This window comes from Stenella coeruleoalba (genome assembly GCF_951394435.1).
Source record: "Stenella coeruleoalba genome assembly, chromosome: 10".
NCBI lineage: Eukaryota > Metazoa > Chordata > Mammalia > Artiodactyla > Delphinidae > Stenella > Stenella coeruleoalba.
Window position 1 is genome coordinate 48,132,880 of NC_137156.1, and position 21,441 is coordinate 48,154,320.

The window sequence follows — 21,441 nt, forward strand, 5'->3', positions numbered from 1 at the left end:
GGCACAAAAAGAGACATATAGATCACTGCAATAGAAGAGAGAGCTCAGAAATAAACCCACACACCTATGGTCAATTAATCTTTGACAAAGGAGGCAAGAAAATACAATGGAGAAAAGACAGTCTCTTCATGAAGTGGTGGTGGGAAAGCTGAATAGCTGCATGTAAATAAATGAACTTAGAACACATCCTCAAACCATACACAAAAATAAACTCAAAATGGCTTAAAGGATTAATTATAAGACATGACACCATAAAACTCCCAGAAGAGAACATAGGCAGAATACTCTTTGACATAAATTGTAGCAATATTTTTTTGGATCTGTCTCCTAAGGCAAAAGAAATAAAAGCAAAAATAAACAAATGAGACCTAATCAAAGGAAACAAAACAATAAGACAACCTACAGACTGGGAAAATATTTGCAAGTGATGCGACTGACAAGGGAATAATCTCCAAAATATACAAACAGCTCATACAACTCAATATCCAAAAAACAAAAAAAACAATCAAAAAAGGACAGAAGACCTAAATTGACATTTCTCCAAAAACGGCATAGAGATGGACAAAAGGCACATGAGAAGATGTTCAATATTGCTAATTATTAGAGAAATGCAAATCAAAACTACAATGAGATATCACTTCACACCAGTCTGAATGGTCATCATCAAAAAGTCTATAAATAATAAGTGCTGGAGAAGGTGTGGAGGAAAGGGAATTCTCCTACACTGTTGGTAGGAATGTAAATTTGTGCAGCTACTATAGAGAATAGTATGGATGTTCCTCAAAATACTAAAAATAGAGTTGCCATATGATCCAGCAATCCCACTCCTGGGCATATATCCAAAGAAAACTCTAATTTGAAAAGATACATGCACCCCAATGTTCATAGCAGCACTATTTACAATAGCCAAGACATGGAAGCAACCTAAATGTCCATCACTAGATGAATGGATAAAGAAGATATGGTATATATGTATACCATGAAATATTACCCAGACATAAAAAAGAATAAAATAATGTAATTTGCAGCAACGTGAATGAGCCTATAGATTATCATACTAAGTGAAGTCAGAGAAAGACAAATATCACATGATATCACTTATATGTGGAATCTAAAAAAAAGACACAAATGAACTTATTTACAAAACAGAAACTGACTCACAGACACAGAAAACAAACTTATGGTTACCAAAGGGGAAAGGAGGAGTGATAAGTTAGGAGTTTGGGATTAACAAATACACACTATTATATATAAGGTAGAAAAACAACCAGGACCTACTCTATGGAACAGGGAACTATATTCAATATCTTGTAATAACCTATAATGGAATAGAATCTGATAAAGAATAACATATATATACAAAAACTGAATCACCCTGCTGTACACCAGAAACTATCACAACACTGTAAATCAACTCTACTTAAAAAAAAAGAAATTGAAGAATAAAAATCATATGATCATCTTAATAGATGCAGAAAAAGGTTTTGACAAAATTCAACATCCACTTACAATTAAAAACTCTCCACAAACTGGGTATAGAAGGAACATACCTCATCATAATAAAGCCCATATATGATAAACCCACAGCTAACAGCCTACTAAAAAGTGAAGAGCTAAAAGCATTTCCTCTAAGATCAGGAACAAGACAAGGATGCCCATTCTTGCCACTTTTCTTCAACATAATATTGGAAGTCCTAGCCGTAGCAATCAGACAAGAAAAAGAAGCAAATGGAATCCAAATTGAAAAGAAAGAAGTAAAATTGTCACTATTTGCAGATGATGTGGTACTAAACATAGAAAATCTTAAAGGCAGCACCAAAAACTACTATAACTCATCAATGAATTCAGTAATGTTTCAGGATACAAAATTAATATACAGAAATCTGTTACATTTCTACACATTAAGAACAAACTATCAGAAAGAGAAGTTAGGAAAACAATCCCATTTACCATCCATCAAAAAAAAAAAACCTAATTAAGGAGGTTAAAACTCCTTAATTGGAGTTGGAAAACTGGACAACTTTAAGACATTAAAGCATTGGAAAACACTAAGACACTGAAGAAAAAAACTGAAGAGGACAAAAAAGATGACAAGTGATACTGTGTCCATGGATTGGAAGAATTAACATTGTAAAAATGATCATACTACCTAAGGCAACGTACAGATTCAATGCAATCCCTATCAAAATATCAGTGCTATTTTTCATAGAAGTAGAAAAAAAATTCTAAAGTGTGTATGAAAACACAAAAGATCTTAAATAGCCAAAGCAATCTTGAGAAAAGCCTCAGAGCTGGAGGTATCATGCTCCCTTCAGACTATATTACAAAGCTACAGTCATCAATACAGTATGGTACTGGCACAAAAACGGATACATAGATCAATGGGTTAGAATAGACAGCCTGGAATGAACCCATGCACTTCTGGTCTATTAATCTATGACAAAGAAGGCAAGAATATACAATGGGGAAAAGACAGTCTCTTCAATAAGTGATGCTAGGAATACTGGACAGCTACATGTAAAATAATGAAATTAAAACATTTTCTCACAGCATATAGGAAAATAACTTCAAAATGGATTAAAGACCTAAATGTAAGACTGGAATCAATAAAACTCCTAAAAGAAAACATAAGCAGAATACTATAAAGAAGATGTGGTACATATATATGCAGTAGAATACCACTCAGCCATAAAAAAAGAATGAAATTTTGCTGTTTGCAACCAAATGGATGGACCTGGAGGGTATTATGCTTAGTGAAATAAGTCAGACAGAGAAAAACAAATACTGTATGATATCAGTTGTATGTGGAATCTCAAAAAAATAAAACAAACAAATGAATATAATAAAACAAATAGACTCACATATATAGAGAACAAACTAGTGGTTTCCAGTGGGGAGACGGAAGGAGGAGGGGCAAGATAAGGGTAGGGAATTAGGAGACACAAACTACTAGGTATAAAATAAATAAGATACAAGGATGCTATGTACAGCACTAGGAATATAGTTATTATTTTATAAAAACTTTGAATGGAGTATAAATGGAAAAATTATGAACCACTATGTTATATACCTGAAAGTAATATAATATTGTAAATCAACTATACCTCAATTAAAAAAACATGAAAAGTGAAATAAAAGGTATGACTGTAATAAAAACATAAAAAATGAAATAAAAATTTTAAAAACCCACCAAAATTATATTGATTGAATCTTTAACTTCCGGATTCCAAGCATGAAAAGATAAACAACCAAATAGTATTGCTTTCCTTCTAAAAAAAAGAAAAGGTTGCTGGAAATGCTGTTATTCCAGAAATCAAAACTGGCTCTTCTTGGAGACTAATTCTTTTTTTAAAATTAATTAATTAATTTATTTATTTTTGGCCGTGTTGGGTCTTCGTTTCTGTGTGAGGGTTTTCTCTAGTTGCAGCGAGCAGGGGCCACTCTTCATCGCAGTGTGCGGGGGAGACTAATTCTTATATAATTTTCCCAGCTGAGGCAGATCCTGGCAAGGAATTTAGTGACCAGGTATCCTGATCAAGGATGGGCTTTGTAACCCTATTGTGCTGGGCCCATCCTCAGGAGGGTTAAAAAAGAACATTTATGTGTTGAAGTGCCCCTTACTAAATCCCTGCTTTCAGGGAAACCAGAGCGTGAGTAAAGGATAAGTCATGGGTCATGATACAACAAAGGCAGAGAGAAAATAAAACAAGGGCGTCACAGGCACCATCACATGCACTTGCGGAAGTCTGTGGCTTTGGCATCCCTTTTTCAAGTATACTCAGAAATAAACTTAAATATCAAAATAATTTAAAGGTTAATGTCATGAAAAATAAAAGTACATATTCTGATTTGTACCATGGCAAAATTATTACCACCAAAAACAGTAATGAAATCAATTACACAGACTAATAAGAAAAAAATTTTAAGGTAAATATTATTTCCTTCTTTAAACTGACACAATAGTTTCATCTATATTTCCAAGATTGCTGAATAAATTGAATATAAGCGGTCACTGCTACTTATACAAAGATCATATTACAAACTTAAAGAATTTCTAAGATATCTTTTTGATACCTCTGGTTTTGTAATTTACAACAAATTATGGGTTAGTTCTTTGGAACGTCAATTATATTGACTTAATTTTCTATAAGATCAAAATGGGTGTAAATATGTATCTCTATAGTAGTAAATATCACATGTAGCAATTAATATTTTTCTAACTTAAGATGAATTTTCCTCAACACAAGCAAGAACAGCCTCAGAGAGTCCATCAGAATGCATCCTGAAGAGACTGAAAGATTTCCACTTACTTGAGAGAGAAGAACCGGCTCGTGCTGACACATGACTGTGTTCCGGTTGGCTTCCATAAAATACCTCTGTGTGTGTCTCCGTTCCCGTTCCAGCTTCTTCTCCAAGGTCAGCTGGGATGCGGATAAATTATCTACATACTTCATCATGACATCTGATATCATGGAGCTGACTTCTACAATATCTGGGCGGGTTTCTGCATCAGGAGTGAGGCATCTAAGGGAAGATAACCTAATTACAGCCCTCTAGTCAAAATCGGGACCAGGCCACGGGGTGTGAAGGGCCAAGTTTAAATTCTGCTGTGTGTCCCCCATGATGTTTGCACCCAAGAGAACCCGGGCAAGGTGGACATCAAGCATAGCTTTGCATCGAAGACCTCTCAAAAGGCATTTGGAAAGTTTGGGGAGGAGAGGGAGCAGCACTGTTCTCTTTGCAGCTAGGCTGGTGGGCAAGGGTTACAGGCTGCACAGGAAGCTGCTCCCAGTCTCAGGATGGGCAGGTGGGGTCTGCATCTTCTTGTGTAAGTGGTTATTTTCTAAAACCACTCCAACTCATTGGCCAGTTAAACAAAGAATGATCCCAATAATATAGGCCCTGATGATCACACCTGATGCACCAAAAGGAAGGCAGGATTCTTGGGGGGTGGGCAGATAACAACATTTTGGCCTTTTCCAGCTGTATAGGGGCAATGTCAACAACTTTGATTAGTGAGAGTCTTATAAAGCATGATGTCATAAAAATAAAATTCAACCCAGTTACATAGAGGTTTAAGGTGTGCTTCATAATTTTTAACAGTAGATAATTTGACAAATCACATGCTAAAAATTTTCTCGGGGCTTCCCTGGTGGCGCAGTGGTTGAGAGTCCACCTGCCGATGCAGGGGACATGGGTTCGTGCCCCGGTCCGGGAAGATCTCACATGCCGCGGAGCGGCTAGGCCCGTGAGCCATGGCCGCTGAGCCTGTGCTCCGCTACGGGAGAGGCCACAACAGTGAGGCCTGCGTACCGCAAAAAAAAAAAAAAAATTCTCGAATTTTGGCAGTAGGAAATATCAATCAGCCTGCTAAAGGGAGCATTGTTTCTGTCACAGCTAAACACTAAGAGAAGGCTATTCTAGATGCTTGTGTAACCAATTATCAAGATCACTGGTTAGCATAATTTAAAACATTCTGGTCCTCACTACAATATTTGTCTATCTTTTTAATTCAAAAGCTCTAATTTCAATGAAGTTATGTGTACTTCTCAATAAAATTTAACTTATTTGGACTTTGACTAAAATATCTAATTTTCACATCCTGTATTTGATTTAGCAACCCGAAGTTAATACAACTTTCAACTATACTAATGTCTCCAGGCAAGACTCAAGAATTATTACTCACAATTACTATTAATAACAGAAGTGAAAATAACACTCTAACTTGTTATTTTTCTAATTATTTGTCCTTGAGTTTTCTTTGCATTTATTTATTTATTTTATTTTTCTTTTATTCTAAATTGTAGATGATTTACAATGTTAGAGTAGTTTCAGGTATACAACATAGTGATTGAATATTTTTATAGATTGTATTCCATTTAAAGTTATTATAAAATATTGGCTATAGTCCCTGTGCTGTACAATATATCCTTATATCTATTTCATATCTAGTAGTGTACCTCTTAATCCCCTTCCCTTATCTTGCCTCTCCCCCAACCCCTCTACCCACTGGTTTGTTCACTGTATCTATGAGTCTGTCCTATTTTGTTATATTCATTCGTTTGTTTTACTTTTTAGATTAATATATGTGATAAGATACAGTATTTTTCTTTCTCTGTCTGACTTAGTTCAATTAGCATGATACCCTCTAAGTCCATCCATGTAGTTGCAAATGGCAAAATTTCGTTCTTTTATATGGCTGAGATAATTCCTATGTATTTTATTCTTTGTGAAGCAACCATAAATGGCATTATTTTCTTACATTCTCTTTCTGAGAATTCATTATTATATGTTGTTTAAAAATCAACAGATTTCCATGTAATAATGTTGTATCCTGATTTACTGAATCACTTAGTAGTTCTAATGGTTTTTTGGTGGAGAACTTAGGGTTTTATATATATAGTATCATGTCATCTGCAAATAGTGACAATTTTACTTTTTCCCTTCCAATTTGGATGCCTTTTATTTCTTTTTCTTGTCTGACTGCTGTGCCTAGGAATTCCAGTACTATGTTACCTAGAAATGGTAGAAATGGTGAGAGTGGGCATCCTTGTACCTGATTTTAGAGACAATCTAATGATAACCCTGCTGGTATCCTAGGTGGTAGGGCTAGGGTTTTTGTTTTGCTTTTTCTTTTCAGTACGTTAAATATATCATACCACTCCCTGTGGCCTGCAATGTTTCTGCAGAAAAATCAGCTGAAAGCCTTATGGAAGTTCCCTGTAACTGACTGTTTTTCTCTTGCTGCCTTTATTTTATTTTTTTTCTTTTTATTCTTTTTTTCTTTATTGGAGTATAATTGCCTTACAATGGTGTGTTAGTTTCTGCTTTATAACAAAGTGAATCAGCTTTACATATATATATACTTATATCCCCATATCTCCTCCCTCTTGCAACTCCTTCCCACCACCCTCCATAACCCACCCCTCTAGGTGGTCACAAAGAACCGAGCTGAAATCCCTGTGCCATATGGCTGCTTCCCAGTAGCTATCTATTTTACATTTGGTAGGGTATCTATGTCCATGTCACTCTCTCACTTCATCCCACCTTACACTTCCCCTTCCCTGTGTCCTCAAGTCCATTCTTTACATCTGTGTCTTTATTCCTGTCCTGTGCCTAGGTTCTTCAAAACCATTTTTCTTTTAGATTCCATACATATCTGTTAGTAAATGGTATTTGTTCTTCTCTTTCTAACTTACTCCACTCTGTATGACATACTCTAGGTCCATCCACTTCATTAAAAATAACTCAATTTCGTTTCTTTTTATGGCTGAGTAATATTCCATTGTATATATGTACCACATCTTCTTTATCCATTCATCTGTTGATGGACACTTAGGTTGCTTCCATGTCCTGGCTATTGTAAATAGAGCTGCAATGAACATTGTGGCACACGACACTTTTTGAACTATGGTTTTTTCAGGGTATGTGCCCAGTAGCGGGATTGCTGGGTCATATGGTAGTTCTATTTTCAGTTTTTTAAGGAACCTCCATACTGTTCTCCATACTGGCTGTATCAATTTACATTCCCACCAACAGTGCAAGAGGGTTCCCTTTTCTCCACACCCTCTCCAGCATTTATTATTTGTAGATTTTTTGATTATGGCCATTCAGACTGGTGTGAGGTGACACATCATTGTAGTTTTGATTTGCATTTCTCTAATGATTAGTGATGTTGAGCATTATTTCATGTGTTTGTTGGCAATCTGTATATCTTCTTTGGAGAAATGTCTATTTAGGACTTCTGCCCATGTTTGGATTGGGTTGTTTGTTTTTTGATATTGAACTGCATGAGCTGCTTGTATATTTTGGAGATTAAACCCTGTCAGTTGCTTCATTTGCAAATATTTTCTCCCATTCTGAGGGTTGTCGTTTTGTCTTGTTTATTGTTTCCTTTGCTGTGCAAAAGCTTTTAAGTTTCATTAGGTCCCATTTGTTTATTTTTGTTTTTATTTCCATTTCTCTAGGAGGTGGGTCAAAGAAGATCTTGCTGTGATTTACGTCATAGACTGGTCTGCCTATGCTTTCCTCTACGAGTTTTAAAGTGTCTGGCCTGACATTAAGGTTTTTAATCCATTTTGAGTTTATTTTTCTGTATGGTGTTAGGAAGTGTTCTAATTTCATTCTTTTACATGTAGCTGTCCAGTTTTCCCAGCACCACTTATTGAAGAGGCTGTCTTTTCTCCATTGTATACTCTTGCCTCCTTTATCAAAGATAAGGTGAACATATTGTGGGGGTTTATCTCTGGGCTTTCTATCCTGTTCCATTGATCTATATTTCTGTTTTTTTTTTGTCAGTACCATAATGTCTTGATTACTGTAGCTTTATAGTATAGTCTGAAGTCCGGGAGCCTGATTCCTCCAGCTCCATCTTTCTTTCTCAAGACTGCTTTGGCTATTCGGGGTCTTTTGTATTTCCATAGAAATTGTGAAATTTTTTGTTCTAGTTCTGTGAAAAATGCCGTTGGTAATTTGATAGGGACTGCATTGAATCCATAGATTGCTTTGGGTAGTATAGTCATTTTCACAATATTGATTCTTCCAATCCAAGAACATGGTATATCTCTCCATCTATTTGTATCATCTTTAACTTCTTCCATGAGTGTCTTATAGTTTTCTGCATACATGACTTTTGTCTCTGAAGGTAGGTTTATCCCTAGGTATTTTATTATTTTTGTTGCAGTGGTAAATGGGAGTGCTTCCTTAACTTCTCTTTCGATTTTTCATCATTAGTGAATAGGAATGCAAAAGATTTCTGTGCATTAATTTTGTATCCTGCTACTTTACCAAATTCATTGATTAGCTCTAGTAGTTTTCTGGTAGCATCTTTAGGATTCTCTATATATAGTATCATGTCATCTGCAAACAGTGACAGCTTTACTTCTTTTTGATTTGGATTCCTTTTATTTCTTTTTCTTCTCTGATTGCTGTGGCTAAAACGTCCAAAATTATGTTGAATAATAGTGGTGAGAGTGGACAACCTTGTCTTCTTCCTGATCTTAGAGGAAATGGTTTCAGTTATTCACCATTGAGAAAGATGTTGTCTGTGGGTTTGTCATATATGGCCTTTATTATGTTGAGGTAAGTTCCCTCTATGCCTGCTCTCTGGAGGGTTTTTATCATAAATGGGTGTTGAATTTTGTCAAGAGCTTTACTGCATCTATTGAGATGATCATATGGTTTTTATCCTTCAATTTATTAATATGGCTTACCACATTGATTGATTTGCATATATTGAAGAATCCTTGCATTCCTGGGATAAACTCCACTTGATCATGGTGTATGCTCCTGTTAATGTGCAGTTGGATACTGTTTTCTAGTATTTTGTTGAGGATTTCTGCATCTACGTTCATCAGTGATACTGGCCTGTAGTTTTCTTTCTTTGTGACATCTTTGTCTGGTTTTGGTATCAGGATGATGGTGGCCTCGTAGAATGAGTTTGGGAGTGTTCCTCCCTCTGCTATATTTTGGAAGAGTTTGAGAAGGATAGGTATTAGCTCTTCTCTAAATGTTTGATAGAATTCGCCTGTGAAGCCATCTGGTCCTGGGCTTTTGTTTGTTGTAAGATTTTTAATCACAGTTTCAATTTCAGTGCTTGTGATTGGTCTGTTCATATTTTCTATTTCTTCCTGATTCAGTCTTGGCAGGTTGTGCACTTCTAAGAATTTGTCCATTTCTTCCAGGTTGTCCATTTTATTGGCATAGAGTTGCTTGTAGTAATCTCTTATCATCTTTTGTATTTGTGCAGTGTCAGTTGTTACTTCTCCTTTTTCATTTCTAATTCTATTGATTTGAGTTTTCTCTGGTTTTTTCTTGATGAGACTGGCTAATGGTTTATCAATTTTGTTTATCTTCTCAAAGAACCAGCTTTTAGTTTTATTGATCTTTGCTATCATTTCCTTCATTTATTTTTCATTTATTTCTGATCTGATGTCTATTTCTTTCCTTCTGCTAACTTTAGGGTTTTTCTGTTCTTCTTGTTGCTTTAGGTGTTAGGTTTGGTTGTTTACTTGAGAGGTTTCTTGTTTCTGGAGTAGGATCATATTGCTATAAACTTCCCTCTTAGAACTGCTTTTGCTGCATCCCATAGGTTTTGGGTCATCAGGTTTTCATTGTCATTTGTTTCTAGGTATCTCTCAATTTCCTCTTTGATTTCTTCAGTAATTTATTGGTTATTTAGTAGTGTACGGTTTAGCCTCCATCTGTTTGTATTTTATAGATTTTTTTCCTGTAATTTGTATCTAGTCTCATAGCGTTGTGGTTGGAATAGATACTTGACACAATTTCAATTTTCTTAAATTTACAAAGGCTTGATCTGTGACCCAAGATATGATCTATCCTGGAGAACATTCCTTGAGCACTTGAGAAGAAAGTGTATTGTGTTATTTTTGGATGGAATGTCCTATAAACATCAATTAAGGGCATCTTGTGTAATGTATCATTTAAAGCTTGTGTTTTCTTATTTATTTTCATTTTGGATGATCTGTCCATTGGTGAAAATGGGGTGTTAAAGTCCCATACTATGATTGTGTTTCTGTCAGTTTCCCGTTTTATGATTGTTAGCATTTGCCTTATGTATTGAGGTGCTCCGATGTGGGGGCACATATATTTATAATTGCTATATCTTCTCTTGGATTGATCCCTTGATCACTATGTAGTATCCTTCTTTGTCTCTTCTAATAGTCTTTATTTTAAAATCTATTTTGTCTGATATGAGAATTGCCACTCCAGCTTTCTTTTGATTTCCATTTGCATGGAATATCTTTTTCCATCCCCTCACTTTCAGTCTGTATGTGTCCCTAAGTCTGAAGTGGGTCTCCTGTAGACAGCATGTATATGGGTCTTCTTTTTGTATGCATTCAGCCAGTCTATGTCTTTTGGTCGGAGCATTTAATACATTTACATTTATGTAGTTTTCAATATGTATGTTCCTATTACCATTTTCTTAATTGCTTTGTGTTTGTTATTGTAGGCCTCTTCCTTCTCTTGTGTTTCCCGCCTAGAGAAGTTCCCTTAGCATTTGTAAAGCTAAAGTTGTAAAGCTGGTTTCGTGGTGCTGAATTCTGTCAGCTTTTGTTTGTTTGTAAAGGTGTTAATTTCTCCATTAAATCTGCATGAGATGCTTGCTGGGTAGAGTAATCTTTGTTGTAGGTTTTTCCCTTTCTTCACTTTAAATATGTCTTGCCAGTCCCTTCTGGCTTGCAGAGTTTCTGCTGAAAGATCAGCTGTTAACCTTATGGGGATCCCCTTGTATGTTATTTGTTGTTTTTCACTTGTTGCTTTTAATATTTTTTCTTTGTATTTAATTCTTGATAGTTTGATTAATAAGTGTCTTGGCATGTTTCTCCTTGGATTTACCCTGTATGGGATTCCCTGCACTTCTTGGACTTGACATTTCCTTTCCCATATTAGGGAAGTGTTCAACTATAATCTCTTCAAATATTTTCTCAGTCCCTTTCTTTTTCTCTTCTTCTTCTGGGACCCCTATAATTTGAATGTTGGTATATTTAATGTTGTCCCAGAGGTCTCTAAGACTATCCTCAAATCTTTTCATTCTTTTTCCTTTATTCTGCTCTGCAGTACTTATTTCCACTATTTTATCTTGCACGTCACTTATTCGTTCTTCTGCCTCAGTTATTCTGCTACTCATTCCTTCTAAAAAAATTTAATTTATTTATTGTGTTCTTCATCATTGTTTGTTTGCTCTTTAGTTCTTCTAGGTCATTGTTAAATGTTTCCTGTATTTTCTCCATTGTACTTCCAAGATTTTAGATCATCTTTACCATCATTACCCTGAATTCTTTTTCAAGTAGACTGCCTATTTCCTCTTCATTTGTTTGGTCTGGTGGGTTTTTACCTTGCTCCTTCATCTGCTGTGTGTTTCTCTGTCTTCTCATTTTGCTTTTCTTACTGTGTTTGGGATCTCCTTTTCACAGACTGTACGTTTGTAGTTCCTGTTGTTTTTGCTGTCTGCCCCCAGTGGCTAAGTTTGGTTCAGTGGGTTGTATAGGCTTCCTGTTTAAGGGGACTGGTGCCTGTATTCTGGTGCATGAGGCTGGATCTTGTCTTTCTGGTGGGCAGGACCACGTCCAGTGGTGTGTTTTGGGGTTCCTGTGACTTTATTATGATTTTAGGCAGCCTCTCTGCTAATGGGTGGGGATGTGTTCCCTTCTTGCTAGTTGTTTGGCATAGGGTGTCCAGCACTGTAGCTTGTGGATTCTTGAGTGAAGCTGGGTCTTAGCATTTACATGGAGATCTTTGGGAGAGCTTTCACTGTTTGATATTATGTGGAGCTGGGAAGCCTCTGGTGGACCAATGTCCTGAACTCAGCTCTCCCACCTCAGAGGCACAGGCCTGACACCCGGCCAGAGCAATAAGATCCTGTCAGCCACACAGCTCAAAGAAATGGGAGAAAAAAGAAAGAAAGAAAGAAAAATAAATAAAATACAGTTATTAAAATAAAAAATTAAAAAAATATTAATAATGAAAAAATAAAAAGTAATAAAAAAAGAAAAGAAAGAAAGAAAGAAAGAGGAGAGCAACCAAAGCAAAAAACAAATCCACCAATGATAACAAGCATGAAAAACTATACTAAAAAAGAAAAAAAAAACGAACTGACAGAACCCTAGGACAAATGGTAAAAGCAAAGCTATACAGACAAAATCACACAAAGAAGCATACACATACACACTCACAAAAAGAGAAAAAGGAAAAAAAATCTATATATATATAAATTTTAAAAAAAGAAAACATAAAGGAAGAGAGCCACTAAGTCAATAAACAAATCTACCTATGATAATAAACTCTAAATACTAAACTAAGATAAACATAAAACCAGAAAGAAATTATATACAGAAAGCAAACCCCAAGTCTACAATTGCTCTTAAAGTCCACCACCTCAAATTTGGGATTATTTCTTGTCTATTCACGTATTCCAGTGATGCAGAGTATATCAAGTTGGCTGTGGAGATTTATTCCACTGCTCCTGAGGCTGCTGGGAGAAATTTCCCTTTCTCTTCTTTGTTGACACAGCTCTTGGGGTTCGGCTTTGGATTTGACCCTGCCTCTGCATATAAGTTGCCTGAGTGTGTCTGTTCCCACCACACAGAACGGGTTTAAAGTAGCAGCTGATTATGGGGCTCTGGCTCACTCAGGCCAGGGGGTAGGGATGGGTACGAAATGGAGGGCGAACCTGTGGCAGCAGAGGCCAGCATGATGTTGCAACAGCCTGAGGCACACCATGCGTTCTCCTGGGGAAGTTGTCCCTGGATCACAGGACCCTGGCAGTGGCAGGCTGCACAGTTTCCTGGGAGGGGAGGTGTGGATAGTGACCTGTGCTTGCACACAGGCTTCTTGTGCAGAGAAGGTGCAAGCTAGGGCTTCTCCTCTGCTCAGTCAGTGGCCATCACCACCCTGTCAAGGGTGCGGTGAGAACCACAGGGGCTGGAGCAGGAGCCCTGAAGAATTTGGGTTTCTTCCAGGTGTGATGGCAGTCTCAGCCTTGGTTTGGGGTATAGATTCAGGGCCTGAGGGCTTAAGGCTGTACTTCTTTTCTGATTTCACTTTATCCCTGATGTGCTTGCTTGGCTAGAGGCTGGGTTGTGGCTGGAGGGGTTGGTATCACACTACTGAGCTGAGTTTGCTCCCTCCCAAGAGTGCACAGGGACACATGTGCTGGCAATGGCTGCCTATGCCCTGGTCAGAGGCAGGGCTGGGATCCAAGCCAGCTCTGTTCCCTCCAAGTGTGCAAACTCTTGTAGTTAGTGGCACACTCTGCCTTAGTGGAGAGCAGTGTTGGAGCAAGAGGGGCTACAGCAGGAGCCAGGTGAGGGGTGGGCGGGGGGTGTAATGCAGTAGCCCTGGCTAGCTGGTCAGAGCCCCTGGCAGTTTTCAATGTGCTGCCTCCACACTTTGACTGGGAGCAAGCAAGTCTGTGTGCTCTTCAACAGCAGAGGCCCAGTTTCTTATAGCCCTTTGGTAAGCCCCACTGGGTTTCAAACCAGCTAAGGGGCTTGTCTTCCAGTGTTGTATCCCAGGGCTGGGCTGTCCAATGTGTGGCTGGAATCCCTCACTCCCCAGGGAGGATCCCTGAGCCTGTGATGTCCCCTCCTCTCCTGTGTCCCTGCTAAGGGTGAAGGTCCCGACCACATCATTCTCCCTTCCTACCGGACTCCGTGTGGATCTTTCTTTACAGCCTTGGTTGCAGAAGAGCTGTTCTGCTTGTCCCCAGGTTGATTTCAACAAGAGCTGTTGTTTGGATGAGTGGAGGTGAGCCCAGCATCCTCCTAATCTGCAACTTTGATCTCTCTCTCCTTTCTTGACTTTAATAACCATGAGTATAATATGCACGTCTTAATCAAATTTTAAGTCATTATCATTTCATGCTTTATCTTTATGCTATTTTTTTTCAAGTTCTAACAAAGGGGGCTTGCACTATGGTTATGACAGACATATTTGCTGAATTCTTACTTAACAAAGTTCAGTCTATGCATTTATTATATACAAAATAAGGCAAGAGATTGAGGAGACAGGGCCAACTACATAATTTGGGGGGTGTCCCACATAATTGTGAGGCCCCAGCAGGGAGTGAGGAAGTCAATCTCCCCTTCCCATAGTCCAGCATCCCAGTTGATGGTAGATAAGAAACCCCCCAAGATATTGCAACCTCCATGACAGCAGTATGCAATTGGTACCTGGATTAGAGGCCAGCAAGAGGCCCCCACTGAATCACCCTCCAAACAAGCCAGGGTGCCACCAGCCTGGTCAGGGATGGCCTCTTCTTTGTCCTACCCCAGATACAACAGGGCACCTACTCTACCCTGACCATCTCCTTGCCTGCCTCCATATCCTATGGGGGGTGAGGCATAAAGGTGGAACACAGTCCTCCTTTGCTGACACACCCAATCACCATACCAGGTAGAGGGCAGCAGCAATGGGACAGGGACAGGAAGGTGGAGCTGGAGGCCAGGCAGAGGCCCAGAGGGCTGGAATCAGGTGGCTGAGAACTTAAGCCAGGGAGCTGGAGGGACCACATGTACACTAGGGTCCAAGCCCCCAACACACATGCTCCTTGTCCCATCAGACTTCACTTCTAAAACACAAATTCAAAGATAAAATTATTAAGAATTTCATGACCTTGAATACTGTATTCAAGTTTCTTACTTTCACTTATAATCACAAAAGAAGCTAAGTGTTCAACTTCACTTTTAATTAAATCTGGTTCCTCACGTTCACTTAATTAGCAAAAGGGATTAAAGCAGATAAAAATGCTCAGTTGACCAAGTGTTGATTATGACTACAAAAACCCCTTTCATTAGTGCAGATATTCTAAAGTCTTAGTCTGAATTCTAAGTTCTAAATTCTTAGTCTGCAGATATTTAAATTGATTCAAGGTACTGTCAGTTGAATTATCAGCTGAGCTTTTTATTTTTTTAAATAATAAAGCAATGTAAGCTAGTTTTACAAATTATACAGTTATATATTATGGTAAATGGAATTCAGAATGGCCTCTGTTCTGGCATTTAGTTATCTCCTCCTCTCCCAAAGCTACTCCCCTTCCTATGTTTGCCATCATCAGAAAAGGAACCACCTGGGAGATGCAGTTTAGGATCATAATTAGGCCTGCAGGCTCTGGGTCTGATTGTTGGGGGTTAAATCCTGGCTCGCCCTTTATTAACTCTGATCTTGGGTAAGGTTTAGCTTCTAAATCCCAGATAGCCTGGGACTATAATCTGTAAAATGGGATAATCATAGTATCTACTACATCAAGCTGGTATGGTGATTAAATGAAGCCATCCCTGTAAAGTGCCCAATAAATTAAAAAGAAAATCCACAATTTTCTTTCTCTTCCACCTCCTCCCTCATTCAACCAACACCAAAGCCTGTGGCTTCTACCTCCTAAATATTTCTCAAATCCGTATCATTCCCCTGTAATCCCATGGCTATTGGCCTATTTCATCATCACTTGCTTGGACCACTGAAACAGTCTCCTAAATGACACGCACATCTCTTGTCCACCTCTGATCCATATTGTAAACTGCTACCAGAAAAATATTCCAAAACTGATGACATCACTCCTCTGCTCAGAATTCCTCAATATCCCCTCATGGCCCAAAAGGACAAAATTAAAACTCCCTGCATGTGATACAAGCTCCTCCTAAACTAGCCCTTACCTCCCTCCACAGCCTCACCCCCTCTTCCCCCCACAGCAACACACCAAATGCTCCTACTTGTTCTTTCCCAAACAGCCCATGGCTCACCTATGCCCCCATTTCTTGGTTATTTTATTCACTCTGCTTGAATTTGGTTTTTGCTGATTGTATCTACTCTTTCCCAAACCACATCCCTTATGTGCTTACCACTCTTTTCCAAGTCTCCATTAGGAAGACTTCTTGGACACCCTTAGACAGACTCACTGTCCCCCTTTTACATGTTCTCATTGCACTGTCTATATTTCAATACGTAAAACTACTGTAACCATTGTATCATAATGGTCTGTTTCACCACTGGAAACTGCAAACTTGTTGAGAGGAGGGACCTGTGTCTCCTTCACCATGATCTCCTCTGCATGTAAAATGGAATCTGGGTCCTGATGGGTACTCAGCAAATGAATGAATGAACAAATGAACAAATGAACTAAGCCTAACATCTAAGAATTTACCTGTCTATAACCTAAAATATTTCGGTATACACTTTTGGAATCTTAGGAATATCTCCTACCAGAAGTTCCAGTTTATCCTCATTGCTGTGAAATGCCTCCCTGCTTGGATATTTCAGAGAAATTCTTAAGAGCAACTGAATGCTTTAATGATTCTCTAATCAAATAAGCATAAAATCACGTTTTAGAAAAAAAATCTGGGATATTCCACTCATGCTACCCACTTCGTCCCCACTCTACTCTGAGAAACCAGATGAAAGAAGTAAAGGGATACAATGTTCAACTGTCTTCATTTCATGTTTTAAGAAACAAAGAGGTGGGACTTCCCCAGTGGTGCAGTCGTTAAGAATCTGAATGCCAATGCACAGGACATAGGTTTCATCCCTGGTCTGGGAATATCCCACATGTTGCGGAGCAACTAAGCCCGTGCGCCACAACTACTGAGCCTGCGTGCCTAAGGCCCATGCTCCACAGCAAGAGAAGCCACCACAAGGAGAAGCTCATGCACCACAAAGAAGAATAGCCCTACCTGCTCACCACAACTAGAGAAAGCCCGCGCGCAGCAACGAAGACCCAACGCAGCCAAAATTAAATAAAATTAAATCTTAAAAAAAAAGAAAAGAAACAAAGAGTTGAAGATAGGATGGAAAATGCAAAGATCCACTTGTCCTTAGAACTAGCCAAAACTAATTTCTTTAGTCCTTATGACTGCCTCTGAAACAAAGTGCCAGAGAGCTTATGCAACCAAGCACAGACAGAGAAAACAGGCAATGGGAATATTGTGTGCATAAAAGGAAATGTCCTTCCTTTACTTTAAAGCAAGTTCTTACTTTAGAAAGTAAATAGATAACATTCTCTTAACAGTGTACTGGAAGGTAAAAATAGTAATGCTGGTACTGAGCAGAGCAGTAAAATATATTTATTTTCTGCCTCAAACTCTTCAGGGTTACTAAGTTATTCTCCCAATTTAAAAGTCTGCTAAGGTAAGAAAACAGGAAATTGTATTTGTTCCCTAGTTCTTTTGAAACTTAATTTTTAAAATTATTTATTTATTTATTTATTTTTGGCTGCATTGGGTCTTCGTTGTTGGGTCTTCATTGCTTCGTGCGGGATTTCTCTAGTTGCGGCGAGCAGGGGCTACCCTTCATTGCGGTGCGCAGGCTTCTCATTGCGGTGGCTTCTCTTGTTGCAGAGCTCAGGCTCTAGGCATGTGGGCTTCAGTAGTTGTGGCACGTGGACTCAGTAGTTGTGGCTTGCAGGCTCTAGAGCGCAGGCTCAATAGTTGTGGCGCATGGGCTTAGTTGCTCCGAGGCATGTGGGATCTTCCCAGACCAGGTCTTGAACCCGTGTCCCCTGCATTGGCAAGCAGATTCTCAACCACTGCACCACCAGGGAAGTCCCTGAAACTTAATTTTTAAAGACTGAAAATCCAAAGCAATTCAAGTATGTAATTGCATGCAACTCACAACTGATTTTGGTTTTATGTCAAATTTTCTAAAGATAAAACTTCACAATGTGAACCCACTGTCTTGCATAACTTTAAATGAAAACTATATCTGTTATAGGCTGCATACTGCAATCTTAATTTGTAGTCAGCTTTAAAATTAAATTGTCATTTCCTACTAATTATGGCACCTTAGTATTTTGAATTAAAAGTGTACTCAGAACATTTCATCTGGAGTCCCCTAATAGTGTTCATTCATCCTCTTAAACACTCTGGTGACAGGGAACTCACCATCCATCAGCAGCCTGCTCCACTGTGGATAGCTCTAATTCTGACATACACTTCCTAATGGCGAGCTCACCTTGGCCCCACCCCAGAACTTCCATTCCATGGTCTTGGCTCCATTTGCTGAGGTTCCACATAATAAATCCAATTGTTTTCATATTCTCGATGCCATTCCATTTTCCCAGTTAACTGAAGTATTTTTTAAACATCTTACGATTGTACTCCAAAACTTGTTGACTCAAATTCCAGCCCACAGTGGGAACAACCCACTTCTTTCCATCAACACCACCACTCTAGTCAAAGCCTCCATCATCTCTCAGTGGACAGCTGAACCTGGTTCTCCTTCCCACTCTCATTCCCTTCAGTCTATTCCCTGGAGATCAGCCAGAATGATCTCTGCTAAAGAAATTTTCACTATATCTCAATCTGTTAATAACCCTTCAGTCCTCTCCTCAATACTGGAGATAAAAATTCAAAACCCTCAGTGTGGCCTGTAGAACCTGTCAACCTGGGTCCTGTCAGCCTCCCAGGGCCATTTGCTGGCTATTCTCTCCCTTACTTGACATGCTGCATCTCCAACTTTTTTCAGTTCTTCAAATTAACAAGCTCTTTTGCTCAGGAAAGCCTTCAGAGATGTGGGTCTATGAAATGCTTTTTCCACTCTGTTTACTATTTGAGAAGTAGTGAAGTTCAGGTCTCAGATTACATGTCCTTTCTTCAGAGAAAATCTTTCCCAAATCCCCAAACTAGACCAAGTCCTTCTGTAATCTCTCGTTGCCCCTTTTACCATCCTTCATCAAATTTATCATAATTTTTATATACTTCATTCCATAAATAATAACATTATTAATAACAATACCTAAATTAATTGAGGGCTCACTACATGCTGGGAACTGTGCTAAGACCATCACAAGCATGATCTTATTTAGGCTTCAAAGCAAGCCATGAGTAGTTACTATTGCTACCTATATATCACAGATGAGGAAAGTGGGTCTTGGGAAGGTTAAGGTGAGTGGAAGAGTGGGGATTAGAATCCACTCAATTCTAGAACCTATTGATGTTCTTAACCTTTTCATGATAATGCTGATATCTGACTTTTCCACTAACCTCCTAGCTCCAAGAGGCGTGGACACCAATAGCCAGGAAGCCTGTCATAAGCAAATTATTGTCCTGTTTGCCCAAGGCCACAAAATCAGAATAATGTCTCTGTACTTTTTCTCTGCACTACCCTCTCCTATTTTTCGTGGCACTCAAATACCTAAGAAAAGGAGAAATTAAATGAGTAACTCTGATATTCTTGTCTTGACCTCTCTGGAGACTTCTTGAATTTTTAAGGCACTTTCCAGAAAACAAATAGCAGATAACAGGAGATGAGCAGTTTAAATACATTTGTATGGATTCATTAGCAGTAGGGTGGATCTAGTGTAACGCGGAATTTAGATGATTTAGAAAGGGGTTTCAGCTCATTTCCCACAATATTTATAATAATAACTGCCAACATTGCTCAAGATTTACCATTTGCCAAAGCTCTATGCTAAGTGATCTGCATGTTATAATCATCATATGAGCTTGATAAGGTTGGTACTATTATGATCCCCATTTTACCAGATGAGGAAACAGAGCTGCTGAAAGAATAGTCAAATTGTCTGCTCAGAGTCCACAGTTAGTGAAATTCAGCCCCAGCTGGGCCTGAGGCACTTAATATTGTAGGGCAGCATTGGGCTGAGCAAGGTAAGATTCAAGATATAATCCCACAAACGTGAGGAGTATCTATTAATGCTAAACAATGGGCTGGAAGGAGAAAATAAAAGGGAAAGGGGCATAGCCATGAAAATATGCTTATTACATTGCATCAGAGGTGGTGCCAAGAGCTAGGATAGATACAGAATTGAGATTTAAAGGAATTGGGCAAGGGGATAGATAAAGTTTCCATCTGGGGTGACCCTAGGATTTCTATTATCACAATAAGGATTTGACTCAGCTTGATGGGGCAGAGTAGTAATCTTGGGCCAATTTAAGGTCGTAAAATGGTCCAGAAATAACGATCAGCCAGGTAAATGAGTCATTTATTCATATAACCAGTAAATTGTTAAGGGTCTACTTTGTACTAGGCATTGCTGTGGGCACTGAATAGCTATAAACTAAACTGAAAAAGTCCCCATTCTTGTGGAGTTTTCATTCTGGTGGGGAAGAGAGACAATAAAAGAACAAGTCTGCATGCACATGTATAATGTGTTAGGGGTGGTGGGTGCTGTGAACTTGGTCAAGGGGACAAGAGAGTCTGGAGAGGTTGTGGGGGCATCAGGGCAGGTGCCCTGATTTTTCAGAGACCCAGTTTCCTCAGAAACCAGAGGAAGTAAGGGCCTGTGCCACTGTGTGTATCAGAGGGAAGAGAGTGCCAGGAAAAGGGAAGAGCAGTAGCAAGGAGCTCCCTGTGGTTGGAGTGGAGGGAGCAGAGGGAAAGTGGGAGGGGAAGGGTTAGGGATGAGCTGGGACAAGCCCTGTGGGGGCAGAACTTTGAGACTCTATAGGGATAAGGACTTTCATTAAATTCCTACTATATGGATATATGGAGCACTTCTTTCTGAGTTTCTTTGAAAAATTAAAATATTTCTTAAAAATAAAAAGGAAAAAATGCTTGCAATTTTATCATCTAACATGGCCTTTTTCAGTTTCATATGTTCTTGTCTAGTCTTTTCCATATTCATGCACATTTTATGTTTTTTTCATAGCTATAAGTACCTGTACATTTTGTTTGTTTTACTTAGTTTCAGATCATACTTGTTTTTTTGTTTTCATTTTTTAATTAAAAAATTTTTAATTAATTTTTTATTGGCATATAGTTGATTTACAATGTTGCATTAGTTTCTGCTATGCAGCAAAGTGAATCAACCATACATGTACCTATATCCACTCTCCTCCAGACTTCATTCCCATATAGGTCATTACAGAGCACTGAATAGAGTTCCCTATGCTATACAATAGGTTTTTATTTATTATCTTTTAAATATAGTAGTGTGTATATGTCAATCCCAATCTCCCAATTTATCGCCCC

At 38.5% G+C, this 21,441-nt stretch overlaps 1 protein-coding gene across 16 annotated transcripts in view; it reads right to left on the bottom strand.

Annotated features, from left to right (window-relative positions):
- NEK10 (NIMA related kinase 10) overlaps positions 1–21,441 on the bottom strand; it is a 315,567-nt gene that overhangs the window by 134,194 nt on the left and 159,932 nt on the right. For all 16 annotated transcript variants that reach the window (XM_079933110.1, XM_079933115.1, XM_079933109.1 and 13 more), the window contains one exon: positions 4,311–4,524. In XM_079933110.1, coding sequence (XP_079789236.1) covers positions 4,311–4,524 — 214 coding nt within the window. The remainder of the gene's footprint in view (positions 1–4,310; positions 4,525–21,441) is intronic.